Genomic DNA, 20900 nt, shown 5'->3' with positions numbered 1-20900 from the left:
ACGCGCGAATCCCACCTCGCAGTGCGCGCCTGCAGTAGTAGCATGCCATTGTCGCAGAAATGAGTGAAGAAAAAGGTATCAGTATACTCTCGAATCAAAATACAGAAGCTGTGTTAAATATCACTGAAAAAACAACTCAACAAGAAATATTTTCTTGCATAAATCTCATCATCATTATCAGCCTGACTACGACCGCGGCCGGAACAAAGCCTCTCCCACATACCTCTCCAATTAACCTGTCCTCTTCCAGCTGCGGCCACCGTATCCCCACAAACTTCTTAATCTCATCCTCCCACCTAACATTCTGCCGCCCCCTGGTACGCTTGCCTTCTCTTGAAATCCACTCTGTTACCCCCTTAATGACCAGCGATTGTCTTGCCTTCGCATCACATGCCCTGCCCAAGCCCATTTCTTCCTTTTGATTTCGACTAGGATGTCATAAAGCCGTGTTAGTCCCCTGACCCATTCGGCCCTCTTCCTGCCCCTTAACGTTACACGTATCATTTTCCTTTCCATCGCTCGCTGCGTTGTCGTCAGTTTAAGTTGAGCCCTTTTGGTTAGCCTCCACGTTTCAGCCCCGCTGGTGAGTACCGGTAAGGTACTTACGTTTCTTTTGAATGATATTGGAAAACTGCCAATCATGATTCCAGAGAACCTGGAAAATACGTTCTAACTCAACCTTATTCTTCTAGTTATTTCCATTCCTGCTCTGCCTGTCTAAGTCATTGATAATGCTTTGCAATTCATCCCCCGGGTCCTCAGCGAATTTCAGATTACTGAGGGATTCACTCATTTTTGTTGATTGTGGTTTCCTCTGAACTTTAATTTTCATTGCGACAAAACACTGAAGATAGGAGAGGCTTAAGTATTGAGAGAGCCTCGTTAAAGCCCTTTTATTCCGCAACCTTCAAGGAAAGTAAGAAACAAAAATACCCATGACGTCGAGGACGAAACTGATCTCGGCGGTTCCTGCCGCGTTGCCCGCTAAGCAGGTGAACCTGCGGTCTCCGAGCTGCACACGGCGGATGACCAGTGACTGCTGGTCGCCGGTGGGCACCTCGATTCTAGTGTCGTCTGCATCATTGGCGACCAATTCCGGGCCCCGCATCCACACGATGGTGGGCGCAGGCCTTCCTTGGGCCGGGCACCGTAGCGTCGTCTGCGCTCCCTCTACCACCTTGAGCCGGGTCTCCAGGTCCCGCGTCGGTATCGACGGAGGGACTGCATTGAGACACGTGTAACGCCGAAGCGCATGCATGGTGACAAGGGGCGCCCACCGCTCAATGAGGAAGTTAAGTTCGTGCGACCATTTCTGTTTCTTTTTTACTCATAAAACACTAACCACCCCAATTGTTAGATATTTTCTTTGAATGCTTTTAAATTATTGAAATTTGAACTGTTCGAAGAGCATAAATCTCTCCGCTTGAAAAAATATTGACGCCTGGTGTGGAACGGAGTTTTCAGTGATTATTGCCTTTGGCGCACCGAATTCGCGACATGACAAAATGTGCATCCAGACACTCTTAGCCTTCCCTCAGATAATCGTCATTTCGCACAGTCTCACCAAAAAGAGCTTTCCGTAGCACCAGATGTAGCATCATAGAGCAGCATACCATGGTTTCTGGTACACCAAGCCTTTCACCCGATGGCGTATTGCCGAAAAAGCGTTGCCAGTATCGAAGATACATGTATCTTCGATATTATTTTTCGATAGATTTTGTTTATCGGTATTAGGTATGGCGTGCGAAAAAATACCGGGGTGTCGATATCGAAAAAAATATTAGTGTATCGAGCATTCCAACAATGCTCCATACTGAAAAAAAAAGTGTGCCGCACACTTTGAGGCTGACGTGAGCCAGACTTTAGGCAGGCGGCGCTCCGTCAGGAGGTAGTTTCTTGAGAAAAGGAATGGAGTAGCATTAAGAAAAGACGATGTCAACGCCGTTGGCCTAATCAGTCTTCTGTCTTCCTACGTTCGTCGTTTGACAGATGGATGACGTATATGTGGCGCTTGTGCACACTCGGTTACAGAAGGACGGGAAGACAGGCTGACTATTGTGGTAAAAACCACACTCCTATTTCATGTTAGGGCGATTGCCAACAGATATAGAAGATATTTCCGATCATGCGCAGGAGTTTACAGAGTACCTGTTGTTGACATTGGCAGCTTGATAAAAGTCACGCACTCTTCAACAGTCGGGTCAATGGGGTCCTCAGCGCCGGCAGCGTCAAATGCATCAACCGACGCATGCTCAGGAGGCGTAGTGAAACATTAGGTTTTTAACTACACATCCAGAATGGCCGTGTCTACGCGGCTATGCTTCAGTGTTATTCGTTGATAAAAGGCACCTTCAATAAATACCACTGGGCAACGTACTAGGCTTCTCCTCAATAAACAAGCTTTTTTCACTTAATTCGTTTACAGAACGGGAGCGTCAGACCGGCGGTTTTGGCAAACGCTGAAGAGCCCTGCGGTTTGAGCAAATGCAGTTACTTTATACCTTCAATTAAAGGAAGCACCTAAATAACAGAAATTAGTAAAATATCTTCTGTGAAATAAAACCTTTTATTTTCGTTGTTCTCTTTGCAGCTTTTATCACAGAATGCTGGACCTGAAACCTGTTAAACCCTGTGATTGGGAAATAACTGTTCGGCTTTCTCAAGTGCACGGAGCTTGCACCTTTGCACAGGGCAAAGGCGCAGGCAACCGGGTAAATATTGCAGTAACAAACCAAAACCATCAGAAAATGCTTCAAGTTTAATCCTGCGCAGTCAAGTGCTAACAGACCGGTTCGCATGAAGATAATTGAGCTTAAAACAAAGATTTTTCTGGGCTGTTAACGGAAGTAATCATTTCACGGTCATCATTGTTTCATTCCAAAACTAAAGTTCTAACGGAACCATCTGCGCCGACTGCAGAGTTTAAAGAAATTGGAGCTTAAGAAATAAGTGTAGCCGGATTCATGTTGAACCGTTTCAAAAACAGTGATTGCACTGAATATTTCAGGAACCGCGCAGACATTCCTTAACATAGGTAACCATATTACCTACTTGATCAGTATTAGATTTCTGTGATGTATCGGAGTATCGACGACACAACATCGAATATCTGTATCGGAAATCAGTTCTCGTTCTGTATCGTGCATCGGTATCGAAAATACGATTTTTGATATCATCGGTATCGGTATCGAAGATCCTTTTGTGACGTATCGTGCCCAACACTATCGTAAGACTATGCACCGCAGGCCCACTCGCGCAGACGCCGCCAGGGATAGAATCACATGACATGACGTCGCATGCACCGGCTGTAGCACTTCCCAGCGTTTGTGAAGTGACTACGGAAAAGTTTGTTTCTCTTTCATGCGGGACTCTGTTGGCGTACGTCAGTTGGGTTCTGGTCACGTGATAAACCGGAGACAAATCGCAGCTTTTTGAAGGTTTTTTTTTTCTTGATAATCTGCGTGTCGCATTAATCAACACAATTCGTTTTTTTTTTTTGCGTGCAGCTGTGCGCTTTCTCAGCTCCGTCGTCAACAAACTGCATGCCTTGGATGCGCGCACTCAGGCGTTACAAAAATCTTAGCACTGCCTCGCTATTTGCTGGTGGCATAGCCAACTCGATATGGACTACGAGCCGCTGTCAGAAGCCACTGATTCGAAACAAGATTGTGAGCGAGCTCAAGATCAAAGAAAACCACATCTGTGGATGCCAATGCCGTGTATACCAGTGCATGCAATGATCGCAGTAATATGCCGTGCTTAGTTTTCTTTTCCGAAGGCTTTCCATCGGGAATGAGGTTTGAACAGACATTTGCTCATTATTATGTATACAAGTACAGTTGTGCTGGAATTTGGGAAGTCGTGAATAACGGTGTATTTCTCCTGAACTAAACACATTTTCTAGCCGGCTTGAGTTCATACCCGAAGTAGTGAAGTGCAGTACGTATATGTGCATACTAGTGTAAACCATATGCCTTATTCAGGACATTATTCAGGGTATAGAATAAAATTTCTTTTAGTTGCAGTAACTATTTGAAAAGCTGAAGAGAAACTAGAGACAACTAGATTTGAACATTGTAACATTCATAGAGTAATGTATAACAGTTGCCGTGATGGCTGGCAAATAATTTTCTCATAGGTAAGAAGATACTCGAAGTCGGTCATGTGTGCAGTTAAACGGCCAAGTTTTCACTGGGGACATGAATCGTGAAAGGTCAGAATACGAATAAGAATGAGCTAGAGTACAGTTCAAAGAGATTTCCACGGGATGAATGCAGCTCGTTAATATCAGTGATGAGGTGTGCAAAAGAAATCAATAGGTGTAATGCTAACAGGTAAGAAGACAGGAGCCTGGATTAGGTAGCAGACATGAAATTTATGTAAGAATGTGGAGGATGAAAGCTCATGTGATGCCTAGAAAAGATAACAAGCGTTCAGTTAGAGCAAGCGAACCGATACCCAGAAGGAGTGAATACAGCCTGGGCTAGAAGAGGTTTGGTACAGTCATGATGTAAGGAAGTTCACTAGTAGGAAGCGACCCTGAAGGGTGGGTTTAATCCAGCTGAAGATAATCGCACAAATATTACATGTCAAGCACAACCAGGAGCAGCCCAGTGCTACCTGTTATTATGGATAACCTGAGAGCAATGTATGATCAAAGAAAACTGATCTGTGGCTGGCTTGTACAGTAAGAAAATTTTCTCGCGCGCGTCACATGCCCGCCGCGGTGGATCAGTGGCTCGGCTATACTTATCCGGAGTTCCCGGGTTCGAACCCGACCGCGGCGGCTGCGTGTTTATGGAGGCAAAACGCTAAGGCGCCCGTGTGCTGTGCGATGTCAGTGCACATTACATGTCCCCAGTTGGTCGAAATTGTTCCGGAGACCTCCATTACGGCGCATCTTTCTTCCTTTCTTCTTTCACTCCCACCTTTATCACTTCCCTTACGGCGCGGTTCAGGTGCCCAGTGATATATGAGACAGATACTGCGGCATTTCCTTTCCCCAAAAAACCAATTATTATTATTGTTATTAGTCAAGTTGAACACTGTAACCTGCTGCATTTTTTTTATTTTGGAGTTGTTTAAATCAAGCATTTACGTATCTGTACGCGCCTTTTTTCTTTTTTTGATTTTGTTCATGCTTTTTGTACTTTGTTGATAAGATTCGTTATGATGTTTTTCCCCATGTACTTCCGGCGTGGTTACACTGGCTACTATTTCCGCAAAATGGGCCTGCACTAGCTCCGGCTACTGGCGCAACATTTGCTTCTAGTTATGTGCACTTTCATTGAAATAAAAATCATTGAATGAACGCCTTTGCTTGTTCGCTCTTGGCATGCGTTTGGGTGGGCATTCTTTCCCGTCGCTTACCGAGCACTTCGAGGATGTAATCGATTGAGGCGCGTCCCACCGCGTTCACCGCCTCGCAGGTGTAGATTCCGGCGCTCGAAGGAAGGGCAGGCTGCAGCGTCACCAAGCGACCGCCCTGCGAGGGACAGCCACAACTCAGCAGCGTTGGGTGAGAGACAGCGGGCCACGCTTTGTGTGCGAAAGGTTTTCGGTATAATGAATGCAGTGGCCGTATGTTCGCTAATCTGACCGCGGCATTAATTTTTAAACGAGTACTTAAATAAGTCATGCATGAGAGACGAATCGTTGGTCTTATTTTAAAGCAGCACAGCACGTTCACTAAAACTGCGGAATTATTAAGGGTTTCTGGCAGACACATCGTGACACGCACGGTGTTTTTGTAACAAGTGGAACGACTCTTAGCATCTGTGCTGTAGATTTTCATTCCAACTGTTCGTTTAGGGAGCGCTGTGTCAAATTCTCAAAGTCTCCTCCATTACGGCCATGGCGTCTGCGACAAACATTCATCGCCCTTCGATACCGGAGCGAGGGGGAACTCTGTATCGTCACACTATTTTCATGAAATTATCTCTCGTCGGAAATGTTCTGCATTCAGAAAATAATATTTGGCATGAATCAGCTTCTAGCTCGTGCTGCCTGCCAGATGAATTTTCCCACAGCTCAACTTAAAATGTTCGCCGATTATGAAGCTGCAAGTGAGCGCCTGTGCTCGCACTTACAAAACATACCCACGTGAAAATCTTTTAAATTTCCTCTTGGATCAGAAACTATCAGGATAAAGGGATACTAAGTATTACTCCACGCAGTTATGGTTCTCAGCAAACATTGATTCTTTAGCTCTTCCAGGCTATTTTGACGTTTGTCCGGTAACGAAAGGCGCACTTATAGCCATGCAAATTGCGCTTAAAAGCAATCCCACCTGTCATCGGGCAGTGATGGCGGCGGTAGGAACAACCGCAAAGTGTTCAAGCGGCGTTTTTTTGACTTTGCAGATAACTGCAACGCGTACGATCTTCAGTTCAGCTACGCTGGGTGCATCTGGAAAAGATACACCCCCTACCGGCCAGCACTTTCAATCTACGCCCCCTCCTGATTCATAAAACCTGGAAGAGCGTCAACTTCTTCACTCATCGGGCAGCGGTGGCGGCGGTAGGAACAACCGCAAAGTGTTCAAGCGGCGTTTTTTTTTGACTTCGCAGATAACTGCAACGCGTACGATCTTCAGTTCAGCTACGCTGGGTGCATCTGGAAAAGACACACCCCCAACCGGCCAGCACTTTCAATCTACGCCCCCTCCTGATTCATAAAACCTGGAAGAGCGTCAACTTCTTCACTCATCGGGCAGCGGTGGCGGCGGTAGGAACAACCGCAAAGTGTTCAAGCGGCGTTTTTTTTGACTTCGCAGATAACTGCAACGCGTACGATCTTCAGTTCAGCTACGCTGGGTGCATCTGGAAAAGATACACCCCCTACCGGCCAGCACTTTCAATCTACGCCCCCTCCTGATTCATAAAGCCTGGAAGAGCGTCAACTTCTTCACTCATCGGGCAGCGGTGGCGGCGGTAGGAACAACCGCAAAGTGTTCAAGCGGCGTTTTTTTTTACTTCGCAGATAACTGCAACGCGTACGATCTTCAGTTCAGCTACGCTGGGTGCATCTGGAAAAGATACACCCCCTACCGGCCAGCACTTTCAATCTACGCCCCCTCCGGATTCATAAAACCTGGAAGAGCGTCAACTTCTTCACTCATCGGGCAGCGGTGGCGGCGGTAGGAACAACCGCAAAGTGTTCAAGCGGCGTTTTTTTTTTTGACTTCGCAGATAACTGCAACGCGTACGATCTTCAGTTCAGCTACGCTGGGTGCATCTGGAAAAGATACACCCCCTACCGGCCAGCACTTTCAATCTACGCCCCCTCCTGATTCATAAAGCCTGGAAGAGCGTCAACTTCTTCACTCATCGGGCAGCGGTGGCGGCGGTAGGAACAACCGCAAAGTGTTCAAGCGGCGTTTTTTTTTTACTTCGCAGATAACTGCAACGCGTACGATCTTCAGTTCAGCTACGCTGGGTGCATCTGGAAAAGACACACCCCCAACCGGCCAGCACTTTCAATCTACGCCCCCTCCTGATTCATAAAACCTGGAAGAGCGTCAACTTCTTCACTCATCGGGCAGCGGTGGCGGCGGTAGGAACAACCGCAAAGTGTTCAAGCGGCGTTTTTTTTTGACTTCGTAGATAACTGCAACGCGTACGATCTTCAGTTCAGCTACGCTGGGTGCATCTGGAAAAGATACACCCCCTACCGGCCAGCACTTTCAATCTACGCCCCCTCCTGATTCATAAAGCCTGGAAGAGCGTCAACTTCTTCACTCATCGGGCAGCGGTGGCGGCGGTAGGAACAACCGCAAAGTGTTCAAGCGGCGTTTTTTTTTACTTCGCAGATAACTGCAACGCGTACGATCTTCAGTTCAGCTACGCTGGGTGCATCTGGAAAAGATACACCCCCTACCGGCCAGCACTTTCAATCTACGCCCCCTCCTGATTCATAAAACCTGGAAGAGCGTCAACTTCTTCACTCATCGGGCAGCGGTGGCGGCGGTAGGAACAACCGCAAAGTGTTCAAGCGGCGTTTTTTTTTTTTTTGACTTCGCAGATAACTGCAACGCGTACGATCTTCAGTTCAGCTACGCTGGGTGCATCTGGAAAAGATACACCCCCTACCGGCCAGCACTTTCAATCTACGCCCCCTCCTGATTCATAAAGCCTGGAAGAGCGTCAACTTCTTCACTCATCGGGCAGCGGTGGCGGCGGTAGGAACAACCGCAAAGTGTTCAAGCGGCGTTTTTTTGACTTTGCAGATAACTGCAACGCGTACGATCTTCAGTTCAGCTACGCTGGGTGCATCTGGAAAAGATACACCCCCTACCGGCCAGCACTTTCAATCTACGCCCCCTCCTGATTCATAAAACCTGGAAGAGCGTCAACTTCTTCACTCATCGGGCAGCGGTGGCGGCGGTAGGAACAACCGCAAAGTGTTCAAGCGGCGTTTTTTTTTTGACTTCGCAGATAACTGCAACGCGTACGATCTTCAGTTCAGCTACGCTGGGTGCATCTGGAAAAGACACACCCCCAACCGGCCAGCACTTTCAATCTACGCCCCCTCCTGATTCATAAAACCTGGAAGAGCGTCAACTTCTTCACTCATCGGGCAGCGGTGGCGGCGGTAGGAACAACCGCAAAGTGTTCAAGCGGCGTTTTTTTTTGACTTCGCAGATAACTGCAACGCGTACGATCTTCAGTTCAGCTACGCTGGGTGCATCTGGAAAAGATACACCCCCTACCGGCCAGCACTTTCAATCTACGCCCCCTCCTGATTCATAAAGCCTGGAAGAGCGTCAACTTCTTCACTCATCGGGCAGCGGTGGCGGCGGTAGGAACAACCGCAAAGTGTTCAAGCGGCGTTTTTTTTTACTTCGCAGATAACTGCAACGCGTACGATCTTCAGTTCAGCTACGCTGGGTGCATCTGGAAAAGATACACCCCCTACCGGCCAGCACTTTCAATCTACGCCCCCTCCGGATTCATAAAACCTGGAAGAGCGTCAACTTCTTCACTCATCGGGCAGCGGTGGCGGCGGTAGGAACAACCGCAAAGTGTTCAAGCGGCGTTTTTTTTTTTGACTTCGCAGATAACTGCAACGCGTACGATCTTCAGTTCAGCTACGCTGGGTGCATCTGGAAAAGATACACCCCCTACCGGCCAGCACTTTCAATCTACGCCCCCTCCTGATTCATAAAGCCTGGAAGAGCGTCAACTTCTTCACTCATCGGGCAGCGGTGGCGGCGGTAGGAACAACCGCAAAGTGTTCAAGCGGCGTTTTTTTTTTACTTCGCAGATAACTGCAACGCGTACGATCTTCAGTTCAGCTACGCTGGGTGCATCTGGAAAAGACACACCCCCAACCGGCCAGCACTTTCAATCTACGCCCCCTCCTGATTCATAAAACCTGGAAGAGCGTCAACTTCTTCACTCATCGGGCAGCGGTGGCGGCGGTAGGAACAACCGCAAAGTGTTCAAGCGGCGTTTTTTTTTGACTTCGTAGATAACTGCAACGCGTACGATCTTCAGTTCAGCTACGCTGGGTGCATCTGGAAAAGATACACCCCCTACCGGCCAGCACTTTCAATCTACGCCCCCTCCTGATTCATAAAGCCTGGAAGAGCGTCAACTTCTTCACTCATCGGGCAGCGGTGGCGGCGGTAGGAACAACCGCAAAGTGTTCAAGCGGCGTTTTTTTTTACTTCGCAGATAACTGCAACGCGTACGATCTTCAGTTCAGCTACGCTGGGTGCATCTGGAAAAGATACACCCCCTACCGGCCAGCACTTTCAATCTACGCCCCCTCCTGATTCATAAAACCTGGAAGAGCGTCAACTTCTTCACTCATCGGGCAGCGGTGGCGGCGGTAGGAACAACCGCAAAGTGTTCAAGCGGCGTTTTTTTTTTTGACTTCGCAGATAACTGCAACGCGTACGATCTTCAGTTCAGCTACGCTGGGTGCATCTGGAAAAGATACACCCCCTACCGGCCAGCACTTTCAATCTACGCCCCCTCCTGATTCATAAAGCCTGGAAGAGCGTCAACTTCTTCACTCATCGGGCAGCGGTGGCGGCGGTAGGAACAACCGCAAAGTGTTCAAGCGGCGTTTTTTTTTTACTTCGCTGATAACTGCAACGCGTACGATCTTCAGTTCAGCTACGCTGGGTGCATCTGGAAAAGATACACCCCCTACCGGCCAGCACTTTCAATCTACGCCCCCTCCTGACTCATAAAGTCTGGAAGAGCGTCAACTTCTTCACTCATCGGGCAGCGGTGGCGGCGGTAGGAACAACCGCAAAGTGTTCAAGCGGCGTTTTTTTTTTTACTTCGCAGATAACTGCAACGCGTACGACCTTCAGTTCAGCTATGCTGGGTGCATCTGGAAAAGATACACCCCATACCGGCCAGCACTTTCAATCTACGCCCCCTCCTGATTCATAAGGCCTGGAAGATCGTCAAGTTCTTCCCTCATCGGGCAGCGGTGGCGGCGGTAGGAACAACCGCAAAGTGTTCAAGCGGCGTTTTTTTTTTACTTCGCTGATAACTGCAACGCGTACGATCTACAGTTCAGCTACGCTGGGTGCATCTGGAAAAGATACACCCCCTACCGGCCAGCACTTTCAATCTACGCCCCCTCCTGACTCATAAAGCCTGGAAGAGCGTCAACTTCTTCACTCATCGGGCAGCGGTGGCGGCGGTAGGAACAACCGCAAAGTGTTCAAGCGGCGTTTTTTTTTACTTCGCTGATAACTGCAACGCGTACGATCTTCAGTTCAGCTACGCTGGGTGCATCTGGAAAAGATACACCCCCTACCGGCCAGCACTTTCAATCTACGCCCCCTCCTGACTCATAAAGCCTGGAAGAGCGTCAACTTCTTCACTCATCGGGCAGCGGTGGCGGCGGTAGGAACAACCGCAAAGTGTTCAAGCGGCGTTTTTTTTTACTTCGCAGATAACTGCAACGCGTACGACCTTCAGTTCAGCTACGCTGGGTGCATCTGGAAAAGATACACCCCATACCGGCCAGCACTTTCAATCTACGCCCCCTCCTGATTCATAAGGCCTGGAAGATCGTCAAGTTCTTCCCTCATCGGGCAGCGGTGGCGGCGGTAGGAACAACCGCAAAGTGTTCAAGCGGTGTTTTTTTTGTCTTCGCAGGTTAGTTTTTCTGCTACTTGATTCCGTTTTTTTGCTTACCTGCCGTTGCTGCTGCTGCCCCTGCACTAGTGTCCAGCTCTGTGTGTGAAATGCCGCTCAAGAATGATGATCTCTGCTCTGGTTGTTATGAGACTATCGAAGAAGATGAAGACTGTGTGACATGTGCCGATTGTTGCCAAAAATATCATGTTGGAAAGTTTGCCGGAGTTGGGGAACGGGTTTTTAAAAGTAAAGACGCAAAAACAAGAAAAGCTCTGAAATGCTTGACATGCCGTACACCAGCGTCTCGCTCCAATGACAGCAGCGCATCTCAGAGTAATCAGACTCCTGTTGGTTTAAGCAAGCAGCTTAGTGACATCAGTAAATCACTTGCATACCTTACAGCAAAAGTAGATGACTTGACAACTTTGAAGGAAACTGTTTCAAACATCGAAACGTCCCTCCAACACATGTCTGACACCTACGATAAACTACTGAAACATCGGAGAGGCATGAAAGGGAAATTGAATTGCTTCGCAACAGAGTTGACATCATTGAGAAAAACCACGACAGTCTTGAAATTCAAAAACTTCGCCAAGAACTGAACGACCTAAATCAGTACAGTAGACGTCAAAATATAGAAATTCATGGACTACCTGTGACCGATGGTGAAAAGCTGCTGGACAAAGTTAACGACCTTGCGAGGAAACTTGAGTTGCCCTCTATTGCAGAAACCGACGTTGAAGTGCTACATCGTCTTCCTTGCGAGGCGGACAGGGTCCCTGTAGTTCTAATCCGTTTTGCCAGACGATCTACGAAGGCAGACTGGTTCGCGAAGCGAAAAGAATGTGATAACGACGTCAGGTTTTTTGATCACCTCACCCTTTTCAACAAGAAACTAATGTGGCTCGCTAAAAGAAAGCTAAAGAAATGAACTATGAGTTTGTCTGCTCAAGGGAAGGAAAGGTGTTTGCTCGGAAACAGCCAGGCGCACGGGTTATCAGGATCGCTTGCGAGGAAGACGTCGACAAAATAATTTAAATGCATTAAGCTGAGAGGTTGCGCAGTGAACTTGCTCAAAAATGGCATAATTCACTTCTGAGTCATTCAACGAAATGTTGAAGAGTAATGCCTACAATTCTCGTAGCACTTTGTCTTTTTATCATTTAAATTCCCAGAGCCTAAAAAACAAAGGCGAAGAAGTAGAAGTAGAATTACACAAACTTAACATTCATTTTGACTTCATTGCATTTACAGAAATATGGTTTCATACAAATTCAGATGTTATTCAGCTTGGTGGCTACAAACCAATTTCAGTTTTTAGAGACGGCAGGCGTGGTGGTGGTGTGTCTCTATATGTCCGGAAACACTTATCTTTTGACAATGTGCCAGATTATTCCCTCGTGCACAATGACTTTGAAGCAGTATGCATACTTTTTCATAACATTATCATAATGGCAGTGTATCGCCCGCATCAAGGTGATGTGGACAACTTTTTTAGATGGATTGTCCTTCCTGAAGCGAGCAAACCTTAATAAGTGGCGCATTATTGTAATTGGGGATTTTAACATTCACTTTATGGAAGATATTCCTTCAAAGATCACATTAAGTGAAATATTCCTTTCTAATGGTTGCGAGAATACTATTGATTTACCCACGCGCATATCAAAATACTCCGAAACACTAATTGATCTATGTTTTACAAGTATTCCGGCAAACAGAAATACATCAGGTGTTTTTTCATCAGTGATCAGCGATCATCTGCCCATCTTTTCACTTGTTTCAGAGAAAAAGAATACTGACGGACTTTTTCGCGTGCGGAGAATTTATGATGATAATAATATTACCCGATTTTGTAACTTGATGTCGTCTACTAATTGGATCGAAGTATATCATGAAACAGACCCTACACAAACGTATGAAGTATTTATTGAAAAACTGCTAAAACTTTACGATGCAGCCTTCCCCATTATGACTATAAAAAAGCATAGAAAGGCAAGGAAAGAATGGATAACAAGTGCTCTCCTGAAACGGATTGATGAAAAGAATGAAATGTTTTCTCGTTTTCTAAGAACTAGAAACCCGGAGGATTTAATTGAGTTTAAGAAGTTCCGAAACAGACTAAATATGGATTTAAAGAAGGCGAAGTCTTTATTTTATAAAAACAAGTTTTCGGCAGTCTCGCACAACCCTAAATTGATCTGGCAAGGTATCAATGCAATCATAGGGAGTAAGAAAAAGGATCTTCCCTGCGAACTACGAATTAATGGAATCAAGTACACGGGAGTTTCACTTGCCAATAAACTTAACGATCATTTCATAGTAGCTGGAGCTCATCACGGGGCTGCTCATTCTTATGCAACTAGAACAGTAGAGTCATACATGCTTTCCAGAAGTAATGCTTCCATATTTCTGTCGCCCACTTCAATAGATGAAGTAGAATCCAACATAAATTCTTTTAGGAACACTTGTTCACCTGGTGATGACGAAATAGCCGTTTTTCCGATTAAATGTGTTGTTAGAAGTATCGCTGGCCTTCTCGCACATATCTGTAATAGAATGCTGCTCACAGGAGTCTTTCCTGAAAAACTCAAAGTTGCGCGTGTTACAGTGGTCTTCAAAGGGGGAAAGAAAAATGACCCGAATAATTATCGCCCCATTTCAGTGCTGCCACTGTTTTCAAAAGTAGCTGAGCATATACTTTTCGATCGAGTTTATAGCTTCCTCCAAGCTAAAAATATAATTTGGGCAGAGCAGTATGGCTTTCAGCAAGGTAAATCAACCCAAACAGCACTATTAGACATAAAAAACTGTTTAATTCATAATTTTGAAAGTAGACTTTACACTGTTGGAATGTTTCTTGATTTTTGTAAAGCTTTTGATTCGGTTAAGCATTCAATATTACTTAAAAAGTTAGAGATATACGGAATTCGTGGAATTGCCAATAAACTTTTTGAGTTATTTAAATTCACGGAGGCAATACACGAAAATACACGATATAAAATCTGAATTTGGTTTAGTAAACTTTGGCGTGCCCCAAGGTTTTATTCTAGGGCCCCTTTTGTTCATTGTGTACATCAATGACATTGTTAATATTCTTTTAACTACTAATATTGTGTTGTATGCCGATGACACAAACGTGTTCTTTTCAGGCACTAACCTACAAACACTTGAGCAGCAATAAAATGTCTGGCTGAAAGAGTTAATGATCTGGCTCTCTGTTAATCAACTTGAATTGAATGTTAACAAAACGAAATTCATGCTTTTCCACCCAAAAAATAAGCCAGTAGATCACCACATCTCACTTCACTTTAATAAGCTAAGAATTGAAGAAGTGCATAGCATTCGGTTTCTTGGTGTGTATTTCCGCAGTGATCTAGGTTGGAGTGATCACGTGAACAACATCCGATTGAAAATGGCAAGATCGTTATGTGTGATTTACCGATTAAGACAGCTTTTACCAATGCAGGTTAGAAAACAATTATATTTTGCTTTCGTGCACTCTCATCTAGTATATTGCAATCTAGTATGTGGTACCTGCAATAAAACTGATTCACATAAATTATTTGCCCTCCAGAAAAGAGCCTTACGTGCCTTATGTATAAATCCAACTGATGAAACAAACCTCTTCAAAACTTTTCATGCACGCAGTTTCCTTGACTGTTACAACTTTAGCTTAGCGATTCACATGTTTTATAAAATTAAGGAGGATTTCACTTCTTTCCAGAATATGTACTTTTCTAGAAACATTAAATATGAATTGCGCGTGGTTTTCCTATCTGCTACAAGATCCAGAACGAATTATGGAACACAAAGTGTAACTAACCAAATTGCAGCCTTATGTAATGCGCACCCATCTTTAGTGACAATGGCTCAAGAATCTACGAGCTCTATTGCCTTTAAGAAAAAATTGAAGTTCCTCTTTCCTGTTTTGTAATTTTGCGATTACTTGAGTCTAGTTGGTACTAATTCTTTTTTGTTGTCTGTATATTTATACTCCAGTACCTGTTATCAAATTTTCTAATTATTTTCGTTTTTTAGTTATTATCTGTGTTGCATTTATGATTAGACAGTTCGGGCGTAACGATGTCATGTTTTTGTTTTTTTAACATTATAGTAATGTCTTTCTCTCTTGTCTCGTGATCAGGTTTGATACCCTTAAGTGTGCTGTTCTTTTCTTGAAAATGATTGTTTTTTTGTAAACATGATTTGCCGTCTAATCACCAGTGTCCAGATGTGTAAGCCGGGGTGTAGGCCTCGTCAGGAGGCACGCTCTGTCTGCCTCCTTTTGCCTCTCCCCGGTGGCATATTGTAATATGGCCGAATAAACTTTCCAACTTCAAACTTCATTCAAATTTGTGGCGTCCTCGCCCAAAGGGAACGAGTCGCCACCTTTCTGCAGTGAAGTCCGGCGGAGCGTAGCCTCTAGGATCCGCCCGAAGAAAAGGCGCAGATGCACCCATTTTACGAGCGAAGTCAGCCGGTCGACGGAGACACCTTTATTTCGTTATTTTGACGTTTTCTAGCTTCTAAGACCTCTATGTTCATTGAGAGTCCTATCCCTACTGTTAGAATGCCTAAGTGTATCTGTACACGCCAACATGACTATGTCCTAAGTATCCCTTTGAGAAAGTAAACGTACAAAATAAAGAATGAGATTTTGTAAAGAAAAATATTTTGAAAAAGAGACAGTGTTCACTGAAGCGAAAGGAAAAATAATGTGGAATAATGTGTTGAGAATATATAATTTGAGCTTTTTGAGCCTATTTTGGCCTCTTCATTTACAAAATATCCCAGTCAGTGCGTTCCGGTTTACAGGGATTGTTAGGAAAACGTCAGTGAGGCCTGCGAATGCTACCGCGACCTAATCCGCAAAAGCGTCAAGCTCCGTCCCACCTGCGATACCTGAACGCAACACGTGAAACATTGATATAATTATTAAGGGCAAACAGCGCGAAAGGCGTTGTTGGAAAGCAGAGGAAATACAAGGCAAGCGCTGACTGGCAACTGAAGGTTTAATCGCACTGAAGGTTTAATCCCGTCTACGTTTTGCCACGGCCACGCATAGCGAAGTCGAAGCGTTAGCCAAGCCTGTGGTCGAGGTCAATGCCCGCAGTAGGAACCATGGGGCGCGTTGCACCGAAACGACGCGTGGAATTCATTACTTATCTCCTTACAGCAATTTTTCATCAGCAAGGGTCATGGTGAAAAGAGTATATCTGCACTTAAATACTACAAAAGCACCATGTAAAGCCGCCGCGGCGTGTGAGTGGTTATGGCGTTCGGCTGCTGGCCCGAAAGACACGGGTTCAATCCCGGCCGTGGCGGTCGAATTTCGATGGAGGCAAAATTCTAGAGGCCCGTGTACTGTGCGATGTCAGTGCGCGTTAAAGAACCCCAGGTGGTGGAAATTTCCGGAGCCCTTCACTACGGCGTCTCTGAGTCGCTATGGGGCGTTAATCTCTCATAAACCAAACCAAACGCCTTTCGTGCTGCTTGCCCTTGAGAACTGTTTCGTCAGCTCGTTCGTTTGGCTCTAGCGTTGAAATAAGAAGATTATGGACAGTGGGCAGGGAAGCAGTGGGGAGCAAGACGAGAGACCTGGAAGAAGAGCAGCTTCGGGTCCGACTCGAGCAGGGGCACGCCATCGTGGAACCAGCTCAGCTCGGGCGGCGGTGATCCCGAAGCGGGACAGGCCAGAGTCACCGGCTGGTGAAGCAACGCTGTCTGGTGGCGCTCCAAGCTCGAGGAGTTGATTGACGGTCGCTCTGCGTGCACCGAGCACATACGCAGTGGTAAGTCTCAGCTGCGTGAGAGCTATCGTCGGCGCAGCTTTGTGTGTGATATGTGCAATTTGCCTCCGACATATCAACCTAAAGAAGCCAGCCTTCTACCACGTCGAATTATGGATCCCTGTTGCGGGAGCGACCGTAATGCAGCAGTAAGTTTCGTTCACACTATAACAGCAAAGCGCTTTAGAAGCCAACACGTCATCAAGGCAAGAACGGGGGCTAGTTGATGTTTCATACTGAGGAAATCGCTCTAAATGGTAAAGAAAGAGGTAAAAACGCCGGAACGAAGCACGTACTTTCAACTGATTTATTTAAAAGAATATGGCGTTTTTATACAGAACAAGATGTCAAGAAAGAGTGAAGAAACGAACACTTTTCATCGGGAAAATTACCTTTGACTTTCTATCTATAATCTGGCCTGTGACCTCAATCATTTTATCTTGCTATCTTCGGGAGCTCTTGATAATGTGGACACCATCAAAATCCCTCGAATATAGCGAGACAGAATTGTTGAGGTAACAGGCAAGATTATAAACAGGAAGTCAAAGATATCTGCCGAGTAGAAACTGTTCATTTATTTCTTCATTCATTCATGACATCTTGTTTTGTATAAAAGCGCCATATCGTTTGAAATAAACCAGTTGAAATTACGCGCCTCGTCCGTCTGTGTTCACGTCTTTTTGTACCACTTAGCGCGATTTCCACAGTATACCACTTGTCACAAAGTAAAGCAAGGCAGACGTCTGTCATTTCTACACGCGACGCACTAGAAAGGTCAGGTGATTTTCAATTTGTTGCAGAAGCTTAATCCCCTATCCCTACTTCCCTGCACCATGGCGAACAATGTACCCTTGTCCTGTGCACCGCCGCCGAAAAATGCTACGAGCTGACAATGCCAATGACAGCGACAAACTCGTCTTTTCGTGCACAGCGGGCAAGTCTTCTGTTGATCAAACTTTAACAACATAACTGAGTCATTATCTCGATCGCCCAAAACGCTAGCATCCCTGAAAGGTTGCATTTTCTGCGCAAAGTTCATGCTGCGCAGATCCTAATATCAAGTTTTGACGAACAAGACACCCCAGCAATGCACAAGTGGGCTTCAAGCTGGGTATTTTGAACAAATAAATTTTCTGCCCTTGAAGTTTGCGTTGTATTTTCGTGTATTACTCTTTATTCTGTCATCAAGTTTCGAGTCAAGCAACTCCCGGCTAAAACGCACGCTATCACCAGCAATCACTCGAAACAGCCAGGCGCGCTGGTTGGACAGGGCAACATAGAGTAGTGCGCAGGTTTCGTATCTCCATTTTGTTTTGTCCGTGCTAAGTCAACATCGGCAGTCCACGAATTGAATAAGGGCTTTCCATGTGAGCAGCCAAATCCAGCATTTGTTCTTACCTTGCACCTCCACTTGGAACTCCTTGGAAGCTGAGCCCACGTTGTTCGTACCGATGCACATGTACTTTCCTGCATCTGAAAGCTTTGAACACGCAGTGTAAGTGTTCGGATCTCTGCCTATTTCTCAAGTGACCAATCTTCGCCCGCTTTCCTTGAATGAAAACAAGAGGCGGATAACGCTTTTCGAATCTGGAAACTATAGTTTTTCTTTTTCGGAGGAAGAGGGTTCAGTGCCAACGTTTTTACAATGAATTACACTATTGCTTTAACGTCTCGAAGCGACATGTCCTCTAATAGGGACGCTGTAGCGGAAGCTCGCAATCAGTTTAGACCGCCAGGGGATCTGTAAGGCGCACTGACATCGCACAGCACACGGGAATTTTTTTTTATTTCGCCTCCGTCGAAATACAGCTGCCGTGGTTGTGATTGAACGCGCGACATCGGGATCAGCCGGCAGATTGCCAAGAGCATGTAGCACATAGCCAGTAAGTATGTTACATAGAGTTAGTTTACTGTTACGCGCTGGTCATGTACAAAGATCCTATTCTGACAAAATTACAGGATTGCAGTTAAGTCTGCTTAAGGGCGGAAATGCGAATGCCTTTCCCTTTCCTCTCTTTCTCCCTGTTCTTTTCATTTTTATTCTTTATGTTCTTTTCTTAATTCTTTCATTTTTTTCCCTATCTTCTGTTCTATTTTATTTCTGTTCCTTTTTGTTTTTATTTTTCAAGTATGAATGCGAAAGCTTTGCTAGGCTATGTCGACAAGGTCGTGTCCGCAAAACATGTCCGCAGCAGTTGTGAGGAACTAAGAAGCGGTAGCGCCAAACGAATGGCTGTAATCGAAACAGGATGATGCGAGGCTGATTTCGAAATCAATAATTATGTCTATAAGTTGATTACTTAATTAATTACACCAAAAATTGTTCAAAAAGTGGGCGGAGCCAGGGAAACGTGCGGTGCCAAATTTGAAAAACCGGAAGTGTGGGCGGAGCCACCCCGGGCGCCAAATTTGAAAACGAAGTGTGGCGCCAAGATTGAAATCCAAAAATGGGCAGTTGATGGAACTTGTTTAACTATGGTAATTAATTGTGGTAATTGGGAAATTGGATGAATTTGCATCAGTGCTTAATTGAGTAAATGCGAGGAGAAGAGAGGTGAAGCAACGAGAGGCGACGAGTGAAGCAATGAGGAGCGAAGAGAAACGAGGAGGCGTCAAAGCTTCCGCTTTCCTCCAGTGCGGGTTACCGCAGTGACCTCAAACTTTTTTTCATTTCATTTTGTTTTTATTCCAGTCTATTATTTATTATTTCAAATTTTATCTGTTTCTTAATTTTTCTTCATATATCTCATTTTTATTTTTTTGTTTTTCCATCGAAATCATCCTCGTTACTGTCATCACCACTAACACCACCACTATCGCTATCACCGACTATCACTATCGCTATCATCATCGCTATCGGCAACAATCACTACCGCTATCATCATCATCGTCGATATCACCAACTATCACTATCGCTGTCATCACTCTCACTATCTGTCTATAGCACTAGCTGTACATATCGGCCGCTTTCGTTATCACTATCACTGCCATAACTATCACTACCATCACTACTACTGACCATCTCTAGCACTGTTACTATCAGTAGCTATCATTTTCACTATCTATCAAAATTTTTACTATCAATTTACTATCACTATAAATACATATATGTTGCTTATCAACTGTTGCTTAATTTGGGTATCGACATAGCCACGGGAACGGTGTGACGTCACATCCACCGGAAGTCGTCACGGCAAAGTGAAAATTGTCACAGAATGGACGGCTTTCGCCTGTCAACACTTGAGTTGCCAAACCGCCTCGTAATTTTTACACACTTCGAAGCCGCCTGTAGAGCCTATACGAGTGGACGTGTACCGCGCACGGCTCTCCGCGTACTGGGCGGACATCTCCAATATGATCACGTCATCACCTGTGTCCCAGGGCATGCAGGTCTCGATGGAAATGTTGTGGCAGATGCCCTAGCTCGAGATTATACCAACCGAGGTTCGACACGCCGCGGTGGCTTAGTGGTTAGGGCGCTCGGCTATTGATCCGGAGTTGCCGGGTTCGAACCCGACCGCGGCGGCTGCGTTTCGATGGAGGCTAAACGCTGAGGCGCCCGTGTGCTGTGCGATGACAGTGCAGGTTAAAGAACCCCAGGTGGTCGAAATTAATCTGGAGCCCTCCACTACAGCACCTCTTTCTTCCTTTCTTCTTTCACTGCCTCATTTATCGCTTCAATTACGGCACGGTACAGGTGTCCGCCGATATGCGAGACAGATAATGCGCCATTTCCTCCCCCCCCCCAAAAAAAAACAAAAAACAACCGAGCTGGGCACAGTGACTTTACTCTCTATTCCCTCTCAACAATTTGTCAACCCGACTAGAGACCCTCTGCCTAAATAGGTGTATCTACCCTCCGCTACACAAGAAACTCCCTGGAGGACTCCTACCATCCAAGACGCATCGAAACATTTACTTTCCCCAATCTGCACCACCTACACCGCATTCACCGAACATTATGCACAGATATATGTCCTTAGTGTGACGAAATTCCAACATT

General features: G+C 45.7%; 1 protein-coding gene across 1 annotated transcript in view; it reads right to left on the bottom strand.

The window, feature by feature from the left end:
• LOC144129199 (hemicentin-1-like) overlaps window positions 1–20900 on the bottom strand; it is a 266934-nt gene that overhangs the window by 55763 nt on the left and 190271 nt on the right. The window contains exons 19-22 of the mRNA XM_077663184.1: window positions 18296–18377; window positions 16707–16873; window positions 5371–5485; window positions 934–1221 (exon numbers count right to left, since the gene is read on the bottom strand). Coding sequence (XP_077519310.1) covers window positions 934–1221; window positions 5371–5485; window positions 16707–16873; window positions 18296–18377 — 652 coding nt within the window. The remainder of the gene's footprint in view (window positions 1–933; window positions 1222–5370; window positions 5486–16706; window positions 16874–18295; window positions 18378–20900) is intronic.

This window comes from Amblyomma americanum, chromosome 1, assembly GCF_052857255.1.
Source record: "Amblyomma americanum isolate KBUSLIRL-KWMA chromosome 1, ASM5285725v1, whole genome shotgun sequence".
Taxonomy (NCBI): domain Eukaryota; kingdom Metazoa; phylum Arthropoda; class Arachnida; order Ixodida; family Ixodidae; genus Amblyomma; species Amblyomma americanum.
This window is presented reverse-complemented; position numbering and strand designations above follow the sequence as displayed.